The following is a 19275-nucleotide window of genomic DNA, read 5'->3' on the forward strand; positions in this document are numbered from 1 at the left end:
CCCTTCTAGCATCTTCACAATCCCAGGGTCCTGCTGTCACTCCCTATGTGGGAAACCAAAACTAGAAAGGACAGCACAGAAAGAACATGGTGGTCTTCCCTTCAGCCTGTCAGCCCACTCAGGCAGAACCATTTGTAATCCAAAGGAAGGCTCTTTTTTTGCTGTCTGTAACCTGAGAGCCAAGAGCAGGTCATCTGAGGCTGGAGACTCCAGTGCACAGGGGAAGAGAGAGAAGGGGAAGAAAGGACAGGGTCTCAGAGCTGATAAATGAAAGGTGAATGTAAATAGGACCAGAAAGGGGTTTGATTTTATCACAAGAATCCTGGAATGCAGGAAGGGTGCCCTCCCCTTCAAGTTGGGGGGGGAGGAGGAGGGAAGATAAAAGGCAATGAGAAAACATGCTTAAGTGGCCAAACTGGGGCAGCAGGTACTTCTCCTGACACAGAATCCACGTTTGCTTCTTAGCAAGTATGCTTGCATCCTCCCTGGTCCCGACTTTGTGTGAGTGCCCAGCTCAAGGATTCTTACCTTACCTGGCCCAGAGTAAAAGAAAAAGCAAGTGTTCAACAAGCCACAGAATGTAATGCTTGATGTCTGAGAAAGCTTTGAGAAAGAGATACTAGTGCCCAGTGTCCAGGGGTAGAGCTAAGAACTAAAACAGAGTTTTTCCAAGTAAAGCAGCGCCAGGAACAGCTGCCTATGTCTAAGCGAAAAGCAACCGAGCTCAGGAAATTGCTTTTTGATCTTGGACCAGGAATGAACTGGGGTTCTCTGGCTTTTGGTGTGAGGTGCCTCCTGGGGCAGCGTCTTGGTGAGCCGAAAGCGTTGATTAGGAATGGGTGAAGCACAGGAAGCTGGGAATGGGGGACAGGCTGGAAGGGAAGGGGTGGAGAGGGCAGATTGGAGCAGACAGGTTAGCAGTGGACACGAGGGGAGGAGGGAACTAGCTTACAAGATAAAGGTGCCTTAGTCTCATCCACCAGCCCAAGGATGTCCGCTGCACTCAAGATGCCTGATAATTCCAGAGTACTCACAAACCTTCCTGGCCTCAGTTTCCCCTCTGACAGAACAAGGGAGGCACTTCTATAAGGTGACAGTGGTTAAGATGCCAGTAACCAAAGAGGCCACCTAGAAAGCCCGCATGCGAAGCCCACCAGCCATGGAATCCTCCTTCTATTCCTTGGCTTCTCCTCTCCCCCTCCCCCCGCCCCGCCTCCGGTGAGAGATGGGGGACGGGCGGGCAGCGCCGAGAGGAGGGAGCGGAGCAGAACAAGCCGAGCGGACGCAGCCACCTGATCCCATCCGAGCGCAGCGAGCGAACGGCCAGCACTCCGTGCGCAGGGCCCCCCGCTGCCCCAGGGCGGACTCAGGAACCCGGGGCGGAGGAGAAGGAGGGCACCCCGGACCCGGGGTCGCAGGCAGAGCCCGCGCTCGCCCGCCCGCTCGCAGGCAGCGTGAGTACTGCAGGGGCCGGACTGGGGCTGGGGCGACTGGGCGGACCGCACCAGGACGGGAGGGGAGCCGGGGAGCCGGGAGGAGGGCGGGAGGGAGCGTGCTGGGGGCCCAGCTGCCTGGACGCGGGGAGGCGGCACTCCACCCCCACGGAGCAAGTGGAAGGCCTGGAAAGAGGGCCAACCTGGCCTAGTCTATGTGGGGAGCAGGTCCCGGGGACCCAGATCCCTGGGGGAAACTGGAATGAAATTGAGGGAATGGGGGCGGGGTTGGGGTACCTACTTAAAAAAAAGGATAAAGAGAATTGGGAGGGGGGTGGATGATGGGAGAAGCGGCCGGGGGACCTGGTGCAGGCTGGGGGCTGGGGGAAGGGAGGTGGAAAGAGTGGAAAGATACTCCATCTCCCCGGCCATTCATGGGCTAACCACCACCCCTCTGCTCTTGTCCTTTCTTCTCTGGGGGCTTTAGGTCACTTTTACTCCCGGCTGGGCAGTGCCATCCCCCAAGTCAGGATGGAGCCTTCAAGTCATTGAGAGGTCAGGTGTGGATGGTCCATACCCGGGTGCCCCCCTTAGGTGCATCAGAAGGGGACAGAGAAGAAGGGCATCTTTGGGGAATGGGTGTATGCTCACCACAGTTTCAAAGCTCTGGCTGGCTCTACCATTTCTTCTTTGGTTCCCACGAGAGAAAAAAAAAAAAGCAATTTGCAAAACTGGGCAACAGCCTGATGTAGATTGTCCTGACTAAAATTAGCACTAGTATTCTGATGAGGCTGGCACCCTGACCTACCAGGGATGGTGAGGGGACTCCCCCCCCCCCTTTCTCTCTCTGACTGGGGAAATTGGAAAGTAGTCTGCAACCTGCTGTGGGCAGCCACCAGGGCCATTGTTCTAAAGCCTGGTGCAGCACACACACCTTCCCTTCTTATCAGTTTTAAGGCCAGAGGGAAACTCAGCCCCTCCTGGCTTCTGCTGCTCTGAGCCTAAGGATACATCTTGCATTAGCCTGGCCCCGGGAAGGCAGGCCTCCTCTAATGCCCCAGTGCCACCTTCTCTCCTGACCTGGAATATCCTGGCCCAGTGCCCACCCAGAGGAGGCTGGGTTCTTGCTTTCAAATACCCGAAGGTCTTTCATGGAGAAAAATGTGCTCTAAAAGGGCGGCATTAACCACATCACAGAATAGGTGTGGGTGGGCAAGTCAGGCCAGAGGGCCCAGACCCAAGACAGAATGATCCTCAATGTCCCAGGAAGAATCTAGAACTGTGGAGGCTGCACAGAAGTGAAACAGGCTGTGTCTGGAGGAGATGAACAGCCTGTCAATGCCAGCAGCCAATGTCTCTGGTGCCCATCTCTGGAGGCTGGTGTTCAGAGACATGCACTGATGAAGACCAGTCCCCAAGCAGGTCTCAGACTGGAGTGTGACTGGCTCCTCAGAGCTAAGCTACTAGGCAATAAGGAACACCTCAGGAATGGAATAAAGGACACTAGATATCCTCCACCCTATTCAGTGGTTATAGAAAGGGACATGGCTTCTCCATAGATTAGCCCACCCTGGCAGGCAAAGGTGAAATAGGTGTTATCAGCAAGTTCAGATAAATTGGGCTCCCATTAACTCCTTGGGAAACCACCTTGTTACCAGTTCTCTAGGCTGAGTATGTGAATCTTGACTTCCTCTTGCAAGCAATCCCACTGAGAACAAACTAGCTCTGTTCTCAGCAATTCCTGAGAAGTCGGGGAGGATGAGCCTGGCTGCAGGCTGGTGGAGGAAATCCGGTGATGGGGCCTGGAGAGAAAAAGACATCAGACCACCTAAACATGATTAAATATAATCCAGGATGGCTAGAAGTCAGATAAGAATAAGAGGAATGGAAAACATGGGGCTCCAAAGGTAGATGATAGTTAAAAGGGTTTTCAGGGCTGGGAATGTGGCCTAGAGGTAGAGTGCTTGCCTAGCATGCATGAAGCCCTTGGTTCAATTCCTCAGTACCACATACACAGAAAAAGGCAGAAGTGGCACTGTGGCTCAAGTAGCAGAGCACTAGCCTTGAGAAAAAAAGTGTCCAAGAACAGTGCCCAGGCCCTGAATTCAAGCCCCAGGACTGGCAAAAAGAAAAGAAAAGAGGGTTTTCACATTATTTCACCACTCCTGGGGCCAGATGTCCTAGTTCCACACACATGCATGCACCCAAAAGGCTCTAGGCCCTCCTCTCATTTGCAGAGGGGAATGTGTGAGCTGAAGCTGGATCTAAATCTAGACATGCCAATGGGGTGAGATCCATTCTAACGTAGGAGCAGGTATGGCTGCTGAAGCTGACTGTCCACCTGGACTGGCAAGGCCCAGGCTGTACTTGAGCCAAGGTATTCTTTCAGGGAAAGGAGAATGGCCAGAAAACTGGCCCCTTTCCAACCTCCTACTCCTGCCACTCACCTGGGATGGAGGCTCACCTCCTACAGAACATTTTCAGCAAAGCAATAAGCAGGAGCCACCTCTGGACTCCCTGCCTCCTGCTTTGTCCTTCCCATGCTGCATCTCATCTCAGAACCTTGGTTGGGCACTTGCACTAAAGTCATCTGATGGGGCAGCCTGGGTTTCAAGTGTCTGGGGATAGAATCTAGACAGAGTTCCAGAATTTCAGCACTTCTCTCTTTCTCTCTTGGATTTATCAGTCCTGGGCCCTCAGGGCAGGAGCCCTGTTAGGAGAGTTCAAGGCTCAGGAGCATGCAGAATTCGAGAATTAATATTTAGTTCTCTGTGGACATAGCATACAGGATGTGTGAGAGTATAGACTTGGGAGACAGTAGGTTTAAGTCCCAGTTCTGCTGTTACATCATGCACAACAGAAAACTGACATCTCCTCATCTGCAAAGTGTGAATAATACCTATGTCAGAGTGGTTTCGAGGATTTAATGGAAATAGTTTGTGTTTAATGACATAGTAAGCATGCAGTATTGATCTGAGATCAGAGAAACTCAGGCACTGGGGAACCGGTACCATCTCTTGACTGAAGCAAGCAGGTGAGTTCTGGAGGAGGTGAGACAATGACCTGAGACTTCTGTGACCTAAGCCACATACTGGCGATGAGGCCACCTTACTACAGAGACAGATGCAAATGGCCATGAGACAAAAGTTCAGGTTAGACTAAGAAGCCCAGACACAGTTTAAGAGATGAACTATCTAGCTGAAGGGCTGGCCACAAACCACACCCTGTAATTCCACCCAAGTCTAGGTTATGTGGAACAGTGAGGAGATAGGGTTTTACTAACAGGAGGTAGGAATCTGATCTGTCCTGGCCTCTCTGTTCACCTGGCTCATTGAAGCTCCTCTGTAGCTGTTCTGCTAGAACCTGGAGCCCATCTCCTCCTCACACTGCGAATCTGTCTGCCTCCTTTCCCTATTAGGCTTCTTGGGAATACTGGCCCTGTTACCAGAACCCCAGGAGCCCCCATGAATGCTCGTGAAGTGAATCCTGGATAGTGAGACCCTGGCCAGTCCAGGGGTTGGCACTCCACCATGCCACCCATCCTTCAGCGCCTACAACAGGCCTCCAAGATGATGAGCCGCAGGAAAATCTTACTGCTGATTTTGGGGTGCAGCACAGTGAGCCTCCTCATCCACCAGGGGGCGCAACTCAGCTGGTAAGTAGGTAGGGCCTCTGTGAGAGAGCAAGGTCCTTAGGGAGGGACATTCCTTCACTGTGGCCTAGGTGAGGAACAGGAATGGAAGCTCCCTTTCCTAGTCTTCCATCTGCCAAAACAGTCCTGCTCTGGGCATTGCAATCTCCCTCTGCTCTCAGAGTGCTTTCCATACACGTCCTCTAGAGCCACACATTCAGAGATTTGTCTCTGCTGGTAGGATTAACTTAAAAACATACAACTAGTTAATTGGGATTCAAATCTAGTCCAAGTCATTCCCACAACATCATGGCCCAGTGCCTCCTTAGTGGGCTGTAAACAAGGGCTCATTACTTTGGTTGTGTGGAGCACACATTTTCCTTTTCTGAGCCCATTTCTTCATCTCTAAAATGGAAGTGATGCACTAGACTCTCTCATATGATGATTGATGGGAACCTTGACCCTGCTCCAGACTCACTAACCCTAAAAGATCACTGTACCTGTCAAGGCCCCAACTTCCCTATTTTTCCAATGATTTGCTGCTGACAATGGTGTGAATGGAGGAAGCCAAATGATTTGCCAAGTGGTATCTACAGCCATTATCTTGAGTCTAAGCCAGCCACAGACAGGAAACTCCAATAGCATTCACAAAGCTGCCTAGAGATGGTAGAGAAGAATCAAGAGTGAGTCAAAATCTTCAAGGACCTTCTAGGTCACCAGTAATCCCCAAAATTTTTGATTAAGGAACAAAGAACAGAAATGAAATCTTCATGAGCACTAAGAGTATTGTTTATTTTGTATACTATTGCATTTCTTGATCTTAGAACACTGCCTGGCACACAATACATGCTCAAAAACCATTTGTTGGATGGATGGATGGATGGATGGGCTTCAGAGCCCTTAACAGAAACATTTAATGAACAGGTTGCTGTAAAGTCTACTACTACCCAATCAAAAAGTGAGAAACCAGTTAAACAGTAAAATGAGAGTAAAAATGAGAAGATAGGAAGCTAAAGGATTTGATGGCTGAGATTTCCCTTTGGTCTTGAGCTTTTCCACAGATAAAGTAGAATTTCTCAAGAAATCTCTTACACTATTTCTAAGCAACCAATATCAGGTAATATAGGCTTGTAATTCCAGCACTTAGAGACTAAGGCAGGAAGATCTCAAGTTCCAGGCCAACCAGGGCTACCTAGTAGGATCCAGTCTCAAATATTATTTTACCACAGAAAACAAGCATTTATTCTCCCCTAGTGTTCTTGGATCAGAAATCTAGGTGTAGCTTACAGAGTATAATAAACCCATCTTATTTGTGAATTTATTACACATGGTTTTTCATCAATGTGGTAAAAAATTAAAAACTCAAATGAAATTTGACTTTTCTTTTTGTTTGGTCATGGAGCTTAAACTCTGGGCATGGGCGCTGTCTCTGAGCTCTTCAGCTGAAGGTTACCACCCTACCCCTGGGCCTGGGTGTTGTCCCTGAGTTCTTCAACTCAAACCTACTGCCCTACCTCTGAGCCAAGCCACACTACCCGTTTTCTAGAGGTTAACTGGAGATAAGAGTCTCCTGTCCTTTTGTGCCCTGGCTGGCTTTGAACCTTGATCCTCAGATCTCAGCCTCCTGAATAGCTAGGATGACAGGCATAAGCCACTGCATTTGGTCCCAGCTTGACTTTTTAATTCTTTTTTTTCTTTGTTTGTTCTTGTTTTTCGGGGCTTTGTTTTGTTTTGTTTTTGCCAGTTCTGGGCTTGAGCTCAGGGCCTGAGCACTGTCTTTGGACTTTCTCAAGGCTAGAGCTCTACCACTTGAGCCTCAGCACCACTTTCAGCTTTTTTTTCTATGTATGTGGTATGGAGGAATCGAACCAGAGTCTTCTTGCATGCTAGGCAAGCACTCTACCACTAGGCCAAACTCCTGGCCCCGACTTTTTAATTCTTAATTTCCACCTGTTTATTGCATAGTTGAGTGGAAAAGCTGTTTTGTGTCATCATTGTGTTCTAATCAATATGGAGTCTGCTGAGGGTTTCTCTGTCCTTGATTGTGAAAATTTGCCTCCCAGAAAGTAAATGGAGCCAAAAAAAAAAAAATAGGTAAAAGTTATGACAGGGACTGGGACTGTGTCTTAGTGGTAATGTGCTTGCCTAGCATATATGAAGCCCTGAGTTTAATTCCTCAGTACCACTTAACAGAAAAAGCCAAAAGTGGTGCTGTGGCTCAAGGGGCAGATTGCTAGTTCTGAGCAAAAAGAAGCTCAGGGACAGTGCCCAGGCCCTGATTTCAAGCCCCAGGACTAGGGGGGGGGCGGGGGGAAGAGTATGAAAATCCTCTTAAATCAAAAATTAAGAATTTTAGGGCTGGGGGTTTGGCCTAGTGGTAGAATGCTTGTCTAATATGCATGAAGACCCGGGTTGGATTACTCAGAACTATATACATAGAAAAAAGTCAAAAGTGGTGCTATAGCTCAAGTGGTAGAGCTCTAGCCTTTAGAAAGCCCAAGGACAGTGCTCAGGCCCTGACTTCAAGGCCCAGGACTGGCAAAAAAAAAAAAAAAAAAAGAATTTTGACTTGTGTTTATAAAGTTGAATGACATTATAAGGAAAAACTGAATTGCAAGCATCTTCAGTATTCAAGATAAAGAAAATGAAATAATATCTATTTTAGGAGGCAGTGTTCATGTATACAACAATGATATTGTGGCAGTATGTATTTATTACATGCACTTTCGAGTTATAGGTACTCAGAACTATACTACCTATAGTGTAGTTAAATTTGTGAGAGTACTGAACTCTATACCTTCTGAGCATTCGAAGTTTTTCCTGAACTTTCAGTCTCTCTGAATCCATTACATATGTGGATACTTGGGATTCAAGATCTTTCATGAGTTTGTGGTCAAGATGTCCCTCAAGGGCTTGATTAACGGGATAACCTTTAGATTCCTACAAGTGGCACAACAAGCTTCAATTCTTCAAACAGGCTAATGAACTTAGGCCCTCGATTTCTTTTTTTATTTAAAATTTATTGTTATTTTTTTTTTAATGTGGTGCTGAGGAATCAAACGCAGGGCTTCACGTATTAGGTAGGCAAGCCCTCTACCACTAAGCCACGTTCCCCGCCAGGACCTCAGTGTCTTGAGGATGGTTGCCATGTGATTGTTTCCTACAGGGCTGCTCATCAATATGGCAGCTCGCTTCCCCCCGAGATGATAGAGACGACAAGAGAGAAAAACAGGAAGGATGCAATGCGTCTGTCACCCCGAGATCCCAGCCCATTCATCTCTGCCCTAGTCTGCAGCTCAGGCAGATCCATCAGCCCCTCTGTGCACAGTCCGCCTGCCAGCTCCCCCTGCTGTTCCTGGGGTAACACCCACAGGCTGGGCCGCGCCACACCTTTGTCACCACCCTCTGGGCCTTGCAGGTACCCCAAGCTGTTCCCCCTGAGCTGCCCGCCTCTGCGGGAGTCGCCACCGCGCCCCAAGCACACGACCGTGGCCTTCCTGAAGACGCACAAGACGGCGGGCACCACGGTGCAGAACATCCTGTTCCGTTTCGCCGAGCGCCACAACCTCACGGTGGCCCTGCCGCACCCGAGCTGCGAGCACCAGTTCTGCTACCCTCGGAACTTCTCGGCGCGCTTCGTGCACCCCGCCACCCGGCCGCCGCACGTGCTGGCCAGCCACCTGCGCTTCGACCGCGCGGAGCTCGGGCGCCTCATGCCGCCGGGCACCATCTACATCACCATCCTGCGCGAGCCGGCCGCCATGTTCGAGTCCCTCTTCAGCTACTACAACCAGTACTGCCCCGCCTTCCGGCGCGTGCCCAACGCGTCCCTGGAGGCCTTCCTGCGCGCGCCCGAGGCCTACTACCGCGCGGGCGAGCACTTCGCCATGTTCGCGCACAACACGCTGGCCTACGACCTGGGCGGCGACAACGAGCGCGGGCCGCACGACGCCGCCTACCTGGCGGGCCTCATCCGCCAGGTGGAGGAGGTCTTCTCGCTGGTCATGATCGCCGAGTACTTCGACGAGTCGCTGGTGCTGCTGCGGCGCCTGCTGGCCTGGGACCTGGACGACGTGCTGTACGCCAAGCTCAACGCGCGCGCGGCCACCTCGCGCCTGGCCGCCATCCCCGCGGCGCTGGCGCGGGCCGCGCGCGCCTGGAACGCGCTGGACGCCGGCCTCTACGACCACTTCAACGCCACCTTCTGGCGCCGCGTGGCGCGCGCCGGGCGCGCGTGCGTGGAGCGGGAGGCGCGCGAGCTGCGCGAGGCCCGGCAGCGCCTGCTGCGCCACTGCTTCGGGGAGGAGCCCGTGCTGAGGCCGGCCGCGCAGATCCGCACCAAGCAGCTGCAGCCGTGGCAGCCCAGCCGCAAAGTGGACATCATGGGTTACGACCTGCCCGGGGGCGGCGGCGGCGGCGGCGGTGCCGGCCCAGCCACCGAGGCCTGCCTCAAACTCGCCATGCCCGAAGTGCAATACTCCAACTACCTGTTGCGCAAGCAGAAGCGCCGCGGTGGCGCGCGGGCCCGGCCCGAGCCTGTCCTGGACAATCCCCCACCGAGGCCGATCAGAGCACTGCCCCGGAGCCCCCAGGGTCCCTGAGCTCCACCGGCCTCCCCGAGCCCGCCCCGGGCCTGCCCCGCACGCCCGGGAGGAGGCCGTCTCCAGGTTCTGCCCCCCCCTCCATGCGGGCCCTCTCTTCCCCTCTCCCCGAGGCATGGAGTCCCATGCCAAATTTGAGGGTGCCTCTCCCCATCTGAGCCCGCCTCCCAGCCTAGGCTGAACCCCGCCGTCTTCGGGGAATGGCGCTGACAGTCCCGATTGAGCTCTCGACCCACCCTCTGGTTTTTCTCAACTGGTTGGGGATTTTGACAGGAGGTCTGAGGGCCACCTAGAGCCGCCCATCCTTACTATTCCTGGGGACTGAGCCCCCCACCACTGACGTGGATGAAGGGCCGTGCTTCCTGCCCACGTCAGCGTGCCCCTCTTCGTCCCAGGGCTGCAGGGACCCCGGTACTGTCTTCCAGGTCCACCTTCCTCCACAGACCTAAAGCTGCTCCCAGACTCCCAGAACCAAGAGTTCTTGGGTTGGGCCTTTGTTTGGTTTTTCTTTTTTTTAATAAAACAGTTTTAGGATGTGTAGTCTGGATGTCAGCCATTAATGTCTTCTGAATCCCTGTGTTTGAAAATGAGGCAGATGGCAGAAGGTGCTGTGGCTGTAACCGTGAGACTCAGCTTCCCTGCTGCCCTTACCCCCAAACCCACACCCCTCTCCAGAATTTTGGGTTCACCAACACAGATCATGGCCACCTCAGCACCACTCATTTGACAGATCACTCCTTTTCACTCAACCCGGTATTTCCTGAGCTTCGTCTGTGTTAACTTGAGAATGCCAGCGAACAAGACAGATAAGGTCTTTGTCCGCAGAGCGCCTAAGGGACAAGCATGGCAACCGGAGATAGGAGCACAGAGGTAAGAGCAAACACGGCAGCCTTGAGAGGCTAGGAGGAGGGTAATTTTCACATAAGCATCTGGTTTAACTCCAGTTTTACCAGTCTGTTGTGAATCCTTGTTTTTGCTCCCTGCCAAATAGAGAAGACAACTCTAAGCTAAATAAGATGGGTCTTTCCCCAGTTTTCCCCAGTTCTCCTTTAGGACAGCAAAGAGACTCTGTATTTTGGAATGAAACTTTCTACCAAACTAGCAGAGAATTAGGACTTCCATTAATATAGCTTAACAAGTATTTAAAATAAATACTAAAAGCTAGCATGATCTATTGTGTGCCAGCCACTCTACAGGCTTTACATATGTTAACCTTTCCAGGCAAAGAAATTGCAACTTAGGTTAGATGGTGTCAGAGTCACACACACACACACACACACACACACACACACACAGAGCTAGAAAGTAGACATATTTTCAGAGTCTGTGCTTGTTAGTGCTGTATCGACTGCCATTCACATAAAGGTCACATGCCACAGGCCAGGCTGACTCCCAGACCTTCTGGAAGAATGTAAAGTGAAGCATGACACACTGCTATCAGCTCCTATCTCATTTTTCTCAGAGACAATGGTTGACCTGTTTGGGTATTAAAGACTTCAGTGGTTGGTTGACGATCATAAGGTACTATCTATCACCCCTGGGTTTCTGTTGTTATCAGAAAATACCTGAGACTGGGTGATTTATAGGGAAAGATGTTTATTTAGGCTTAGAGTTTTTAAGGCTGAGAGCATGGTGCAAGAATTAAGTTAGCTTTTGGTGAGGCCCTTACAGTAGGAGAGTAAGGATTGCCTGATGACATGGTGACAAAAGGTGACCAGAGGACTCTGAAACATTGACACCTACAATACCTCTATAAAGAAGATTTGTCACCTGCCCAGTGCTGCGGGCCGTACGCAGTAGGGGCTGTTCTCTGTCTGGCCTAGTTCTACCTTAGAGGCTGAGGAGAAGCAGGAAGGAGAAGAGGAAATGCAGGAGGGATATATAATATATATATATATATTAAATATATATATGAAACTAAAGCAAAAGAGAGCTGGGTGTGTGATTTAAGGAGGAGAGACCCTGTCTAGCAAGTACAAAGCAATGAGTTCAAAACTTAATGGGCTAGGAGTTTGGCCTAGTGATCGAGTGCTTGCCTAGCATGCACAAAGACCAAGATTAGATTTTTTTGGTACCCACATACATAGAAAAAGCCAGAAGTAGTGCTGTGGCTCAAGTGATAAGACCTTGACAAGTCCAAGGACAGTACTCAAGCCTTGAGTTCAAGGCCCAATACTGGCAAGGAAAAAAAAAAAACTAGTACCAGAAAAAAAAATGAAACTAAAGAAGCATGAGGGGTGGACATCTTTCACATTGGAGTACGTTCTTGCTGCAGCCTCTTCTTCCTCCTTGAACTCATTTTCCTCATCTTGTGCTCTCCTGATGCCAGATCAAGATGATTTCTTCTGAATATGATTCCAGGGCCTCTCTTATACCACTAAACCTCATTTACTGAACCAAATCTGAGAAGAAAAAAAAGAAAGAAAGAAAGCCGGGTGCCGATGGCTCACACCTATAATCCTAGCTACTCAGGAGGCTGAGATCTGAGGATCATGCTCTTATCTCCAGTAAACTACTTAGAAAAGCCAGAAATGGGCTGGGAGTTTGGCCTAGTGATATGGTGCTTACCTAGCATGCATAAAGCCCTGGGTTCAATTCCCCAGAACCACATACATAGAAAAAGCTGGGAGTGGTGCTGTGCCTCAAGTGGCAGAATGCTACCCTTGAGCAAAAAGAGTACAAGGACAATTTCCATGCCCTGAATTCAAGCCCCAGGACTGGAAAAAATAAAAAAATAAAAAACAGAAAGAAAGAAAGAAAGAAAGAAAGAAAGAAAGAAAGAAAGAAAGAGCCAGAAGTGGCCCTGTAGCTCAAGTAGTAGAGCACTAGCCTTGAGCACAAAGAGGCTCAGGAACAGTGCCCAGGCCCTGGGTGCAAGACCCAGGACCGGCAAATAAAAATAACAACAACAACAATAATAATAAAAAAGTTGAGGGTGAGGAAGAAGAAAGAGATTAGCAAGAAGAGGAGGAGAAAGTTCGGATTGTTCTGCTGAGGACTCTGGAGTCAGGTGAATGGCCAGAGTTGACCAGCAAGAAGGCAACCTGGGAGCTGAGGCCACCATCCCATCTGCTGCCCACAAGGCCCACCCCTCACACAGCAGCTTCCATGGCATGTGGTGCAGCTCTGGGGAGTCCCTTGTTCAGGCTGAAAGAAGGTCTTTAATCAGCTTGGGGAAGGTATGTTAACAAGAACAGTGGTGGAATGCTTGCCTAGCATGCATGAAGACCCAGGTTCAATTCCTTGGTACCACAAATATAGAAAAAAAGCTGGAAATGGTGCTGTGGCTCAAGTGGTAGAGCTCTAGCCTTGAAACAGCCCAAGGACAGTGCTCAGGCCTTGAATTCAAGACCCAGAACTGGCAAAAAAAAAAAAAAAGAATGAATGAATGAAAGAAAGAAAGAAAATTATGTTCAGCCAAGAGTTTGGCTCGTGGTAGAGTGCTTGCCTAGCATGCATGAAGACCTGGGCTTGTTTCCTCAGTACCACATACACAGAAAAAAGCTGAAAGTGGTGCTGTGGCTCAAGTGGTAGAGTGATATCCTTGAGAAATCCCAAGGACAGTGCTCAACTCCTGAGCACGCATACACAGGAACCATAACCCTAGCTAATGTTTATTGAGCACTTACTATGTCCTAGATGCTTTTCTCCCTGCTTCCTGTATTTTAACATAGTTGAGTCTTACACCAGCCTCTAAAATAGGTGTTATGCTTATTCTCCCACACAGAAAAGGAAACTGAAGTAGAAAAAGGTGAAGGGCCCTAGCTCCCCCCCCCCCCAAAAAAAAAGCAGGACAAAGTTAAACTAGGATAAAAATGGAGTTCTCAGATAGCAATTTTCAATCCCCAATCTCCACCATTGGGACATACTAGGCAGCCCCCCCACACCCCCCCAGCAGTCCCTGCAGCCTGGTTATTAAAGAGCAGCCTGTACAGTCCTCCTGAGAATGGCCTCAATGAGAGGGAGGGAAGGGCAGAAAGCCCGCGTGCCTTGGGAGCCTGTGGTAAGCAGGGCACGGCGAGAGAAGCTGGTGCTCTGCCAACGCAACTGGGCAGCTTCCCAGAAAGCGCTAGAGGAGTGGAGAGGGACTGAGTGGAGAGGAACTGTGACGCACAGGGCCTAAGGAAGGGGGCACCTACCCTTGGCTTAGAAGAAGAGGGATGAGGAGAGGGGAGAATGTCAGTCCTTTCCTCTCCTCCACACAGCCAGGATTGGCTCTTCTGACCTGGTCAGGATGGAAGAACCTGAAAGTCTCAAGGCGTCCAACCCTTCCCTCCCAGGGCTACTGGACAGTGGCAAAGGCCAGGCCCTCTCATGAGATTTCACAACACCCAAGCAGCAAGGGGGACAGGAGTCAGACTGTACTCTATTACAAATGGGAAAAGTGAGTTGCAGAAAGGGGGCACAGCTTCCAAGGCAGGCTGGAGCCAAGGCACGTCCCTGAGAACCAGAACGCTCAGATTAGTTGGGGTCACGAGAGGCCAGGACCCAGAATGTTCTATCACAAGAGGCAGGAACGTCAGTTCGAGGTGCCCTTCAGACTGGTTGTCTAGTGAATAGGATAAAATCTCAGGTTCAGTTTCTCCTCCTCACAGGGACCTGAAAAGATTTAAGGGATTTTTTCCCCCCAGAAGACAATAAGCAAGCAATTCTGCGGTTGCCTTGGCTGCACATTCTCTCATTTTAGTGACAGAATCCATGAGTTGAAGGCTCCTAAACACAGGATGACACCACTCCATCCCCTTTCCTTCTTATTTGAATTGCCTTGTTCATGGCAGGACTGTTTACAAGAGCCAAGTAATGAAAACCACCTAAGAACCCATCAATGCCTGAGTTGATCACTAAAATGTGTATATATACAATGGAGTATGATTTAGCCAGTAACTAGAAGGAAACCATGTCATCTGCAAATATATATATATATATATATATATATATATATATATATATATATGGAGATTATCATGTTAAGTAAAAGAAGCTAGGCTTAAAAAGATGTCATCAAAAAAGATGTCAAGAGGGGCCAGGAGTGTGGCCTAGTGGTAGAGGGCTTGCTTGGCATGCACAAAGACCCAGGTTCCATTCCTTGGTACCACATACATAGAAAAAGCCAGAAGTGGTGCTGTGGCTCAAGAGGTAGAGCTCTAGCCTTGAGAAAGTCCAAGGACAGTGCTCAGGCCCTGAGTTCAAGCCCAGGGCTGGCAAACAAACAAACAAAAACGAGACAAGATGGTATCTACCACTTTTACTCCACAAAAGAGAAGTATCCAGTGACTAAATTCTGAAGAAAGAATAGAAGACAAATAGAAACGGCAAAAGGAGGTGTCAGAGACAGAAAACTTGGGAGAAACTAACTCAGAAGAAGGAAAGCAAGCCAGGCATGGTGGCTCACACCTGTAATTCTAGCTACCCAGGAAGCTGAGATCTGATGATCGTGGTTCAAAGCCAGCTCAGGCACTAAAGTCTACGAGACTCTTATCCCTAATTAACCACCAAAAAATGGGAAATGGCTCTGTGGCTTAAGGGGTAGGGTAGTAGCCTTGAGCTGAAGAGCTCAGGGACAAAGCCCAGAGTTCAAGTCCCACAACTGGCAGGAGAAGGAGAAAGAGAAGAGAAGAAAAGCAGTAAGGAGGGGTTGGAGGCATGGATCAGGTGGTAAAGCTGCAGCCAGTGAGCAAAAACTTCAGATACTTGGTTCAAGTCCTGGTTTCAGGCAAAAGAAAAAAGGAAAAAGGAAAAGAAAGCAGTAAGGAATTCCAAGCTGGACACTGGCTCCCCAATCAGAGAAGGGGAAGTTGAAGATTGCAATAATAAGATAAAACAAAGAGTCCTGGGCTGAGAGTGTGGTCTAGTAGTAGAGTGTTGCCTAGGATGCACGAAGCCCTGGGTTTGATTTCCTTGGTACTAGCTACACAGAAAAAACAGGAAGTGGTGCTGTGGCCCAAGTGATAGAGTGTTAGTCTTGAGAAAGTTCAACAACAGTGCCAAGGCCCTGAGTTCAAGTTCCAGGACTAGTACAAAAACAGCTTAAAGCAGAGACATGGCTCAAATAGTAGAGCACCAATTGTAGGTGAAAAAGTCAAGCAAGAGGCCCTGAGTTCAAGCTCTAGTATACACACACACACACACACACACACACACACACACACACACGCACACACGCACGCACGCACGATCTTCTGTGCCTCTCCTTACCATGGAGCATGGCAGTCACAACTTGGAGCCAATGCTTATTGGAGATTGAGTTACCCTGGGTACCTGGGAGCAGAAAGCAATCAACACTAAACAACTCATGGGACACTTGGCTGTAGAATGTGGGTATGTCAGTCATAAGAGAAAATTGAGGAAAGAGGAGAGGCTGGCAGAGTCCCACAGAGAAGATACACTGCCAGCTTCAATGCCAGTGGTGATGGCCTGAAAAGCCTAGCAATACTGGGTAACAGAGGCTTAGGACTGCCCACCAAGTCATGCAGCAGAGGCCCTGGGAGGGCAGGTGTTATAGGGCAGTGATGAGTATTGCCAAGCAGATTGCCATTGCAAGTAGCTGAACCAGCAAAGGTAGCTGCTTTGGATGCCTGGAGGCGATGGGTCTGAGAACTCCCTGCCAAGCCAGGAAGGTGAGGCACCAGAAGAAATGCCTGGGACCTGAAGGAATTGGCATGACAGTTATCTGTGGCTTCGTCCACCTCAGCCAGGAGAAAATTCCCTTGCCAATGTCCAGAGTAGCAACAACATGTGTCTCAGCTGCACAAGGTTCTCATTGTCATGGTTTGCCCCCTACTCCATGCACTGGCTGCTGATGGACAGAACTTCCTTACTGAGACCTAAATCCTAGGATTTCCACAGCCTCTTGCATACCAGAGAGGTGTAAACACACACCCAAAAAGAAAATGTCATGTGTTATGTAAGTCTGTTTGGCTTGATTATTTTGATGGAATTTACAAGAGCTCAGAGGCTGTCAAAAATTCAAACCTACAAATCATGAGGACAGAAGAAAGATGGGAACTAAAGAACCTACTTAATAAAATAATAACAGTAAACTTCCCCAACCTAGAGAAAGACAGTCATGAGACAGAGGATGCCTCCAACATACCAACTAGAAGCAGGCACCGTGGCTCTCATCTGCAATCCTAGTAGCTCAGAGGCTGACAGTTAAGGATCAACGTGCAAAGCCAGTCAGGGTGGAAAAGTTTGTGAGACTTGGAGATAAGAAGTGGAGATGTGGTTTATGTGGTAGAGCTAGTTTTGAACAAGAGAGCTCAGGGACCATGGCCTGTCCCTGGGTACAAGCCTCAGTGTCAGCACAAAAATAAACAAACAAACAAACAAACAATCCATTAAGAGGAAATTATCTAAGTTCATTAAACAAATACCCTGGACTTACAAGCACTGATAGAACCTAGCACATTAACAGTAGAAGTCTTCAGTACCCCACTCTCAATAGACAAGTTAGACAAAGAAACAAAAAGCAACAAGAGACATTAGAATTAAATGATACCAACTGGGAGTTTGGCCTAGTGGTAGCATGCTCGTCTAGCATTCATGAAAACCTGGGTTTCATTCCCCAGAACCACATACACAGAAAAAGCTGCATGTGGCCCTGTGGTTCAAGTGGCAGAGTGCTAGCCTTGAGTACAAAGTGCCCAAGGACAGTGCCCAGGCCCTGAGCTCAAGCCCAGGACTGGCACAAAAAGGAGGGGGGAGGAATGGAATGAAGGATAATGTAAAAAAAAAAAAAAAAATGAAGCCAAGTGGCTGGCACCTGTAATCCTAGCTACTCAAGGAAGCTGATAGCTGAGGATCATGGTTCAAAGCCAGCCTGAGCATGAAAGCTCCTGAGACTCTTTATCGCCAACTAACCAGCAAAAAAAAACCAAAAAACAACAAAATGGCTTATACAACCCCTCATTATTTGCATGTAAGTATTTACTTTATACTACAAACTCTTCAGAAATACTTTTTTTTTTTTGGCCATCCTGGGGCTTGAACTCAAACCCTGAGCACTGTCCTTGGGCTGTCATGGCGTTTGAATTCAGGGCCTTGGCACTCTCCTTGGCTTCTTTTGCTCAAGGCTATCACTCTACCGCTTTGAGTCACAGCACCACTTCCGGATTTTTCTGTGTATGTGGCCCTGAGGAATCAAACCCAGGGCTTCGTGAATGCTAGGCAGGCTATGCTCCTGGTCCCATAAATACAGTTTTTGATAATAGCATCATAAGCTATCTCCAATTAAAGACCCAAAAGTCAAAAATGAAGCTGTGTTTCAAACAGTACAGTGCTAACCTTGGGCAAAGCAGTTCAGTAACAGTGTCCAAGGCCTGAGTTCAAGACCCAGGATACACACACACACACACACACACACACACACACACACGGACTTGTGAATTTGTTGATGTGAGTCTGTCTTTTCTAACGTATCTCACTCATAACAATCTTTTTTTTCATCTCTGAAAGTTTTTGATAAGGGTACCTCTGTGTGAATAAAACAATGTAGGATGCTTTATGTTTCATTTGTTTATTTCTTACATATATGTATATATATATTTTTTTTTTACAAGAAAGTAAGAACTCCGATGGACTATACAAGTGCTGAGACAAACTATTTTTCTTAATCTGGACCCTGGTGGCTCATGCCTGTAATTCTAGCTACTCAGGAAGCTGAGATCTGAGGATAGCAGTTCAAAGGTAGCTCAGGCAGGAAAGTCCTTGAGACTCTTCTATCCAACTCACCACCAGAAAACCAGAACTGGCACTGTGGCTCAAAAAAGTGCAAGCCCGTGGGGCCGGGAGTTTGGCCTAGTGGTAGAGTGCTTGCCTAGCATACGCGAAGAAGCCAGCAGTGGTGCTGAAGCTTAAATGCTAAAGCTCTAGCCTTGAGAAAGTCTAAGGACAGTGCTCAGGCCCTGAGCTCAAGCCCAGGACTGGCAAAAAAAAAAAGTGCAAGCCCTGATCTAAGAATGTGGCTTAGTGGTAGAATGCTTGCCTAGCATGCATGAAGCTCTGGGTTCGACTCCTCAGTACCACATAAACAGAAAAAGCCAGAAGTGGTGCTGTGGCTCAAGTAGTATAATGCTAGCTTTGAGCAAAAGAAGCCAAGGACAGTGCCAAGGCCCTGAGTTCAAACGCCATGACTGACCAAAAATTTTTTTTCTTTTCTTATTTTTCTTTTTTCTTTCCTTTTTTTTGCCAGTTCTGGGGCTTGAACTCAGGGTCTTATGTTCTTACATGGCGTTTTTACTCAAGACTGGTACTCTACCATGTGGGCCACAGCTGCACCTCTGTCTTGGTGGTTAATTGGACACAAGTCCTTCGGATTTTTTTCTGCTCAGTCTGGCTTTGCTCCACAATTCTCAGATCTCAGCCTCCTGAGCATTATAGGTGTGAGCCACCAACATCTGACTTCCTTTTATTTGTTTTTTGGACCAAGTCTCACAACTCAGTCCATAGCACAAATTGTCCTCAAACTTTCCACCCTTCTGCCCCACTTCCCAGATGCTGGGATTACAGGAGCGAAATGCCATGGTCTGGCAAGCCAGAACTTTGAAGTACAGATATGAATAAACATTAACTTTATCTTGGATTCTTATTTCTTTGCTGGGGAAAAATGATT

At 48.8% G+C, this 19275-nt stretch overlaps 1 protein-coding gene across 1 annotated transcript; it reads left to right on the forward strand.

The window, feature by feature from the left end:
- The first annotated feature begins 1233 nt into the window (after positions 1-1233).
- Gal3st3 (galactose-3-O-sulfotransferase 3) lies at positions 1234-10205 on the forward strand. The gene is made up of 3 exons (XM_090347319.1): positions 1234-1454; positions 4852-5088; positions 8483-10205. The coding sequence occupies exons 2-3, from the start codon at positions 4964-4966 to the stop codon at positions 9663-9665; spliced, it is 1308 nt and encodes a 435-aa protein (XP_090203445.1). The 5' UTR covers positions 1234-1454; positions 4852-4963; the 3' UTR covers positions 9666-10205.
- Positions 10206-19275: the final 9070 nt, after the last annotated feature.

Source organism: Megascapheus bottae, chromosome 16 (assembly GCF_031878675.1).
Source record: "Megascapheus bottae isolate mThoBot1 chromosome 16, mThoBot2.hap1, whole genome shotgun sequence".
In the NCBI taxonomy this organism is placed as follows: Eukaryota; Metazoa; Chordata; class Mammalia; order Rodentia; family Geomyidae; genus Megascapheus; species Megascapheus bottae.

What these genes read in the sequence shown, in the direction of transcription:
- Gal3st3 (XM_090347319.1), top strand. Translation starts at nt 4,964, where the DNA reads ATGCCACCCATCCTTCAGCGCCTACAACAGGCCTCCAAGATGATGAGC. An exon ending in CAGGGGGCGCAACTCAGCTG is followed by an intron (nt 5,089 to 8,482) that starts GTAAGTAGGTAG and finishes TGGGCCTTGCAG; the next exon opens with GTACCCCAAGCTGTTCCCCC.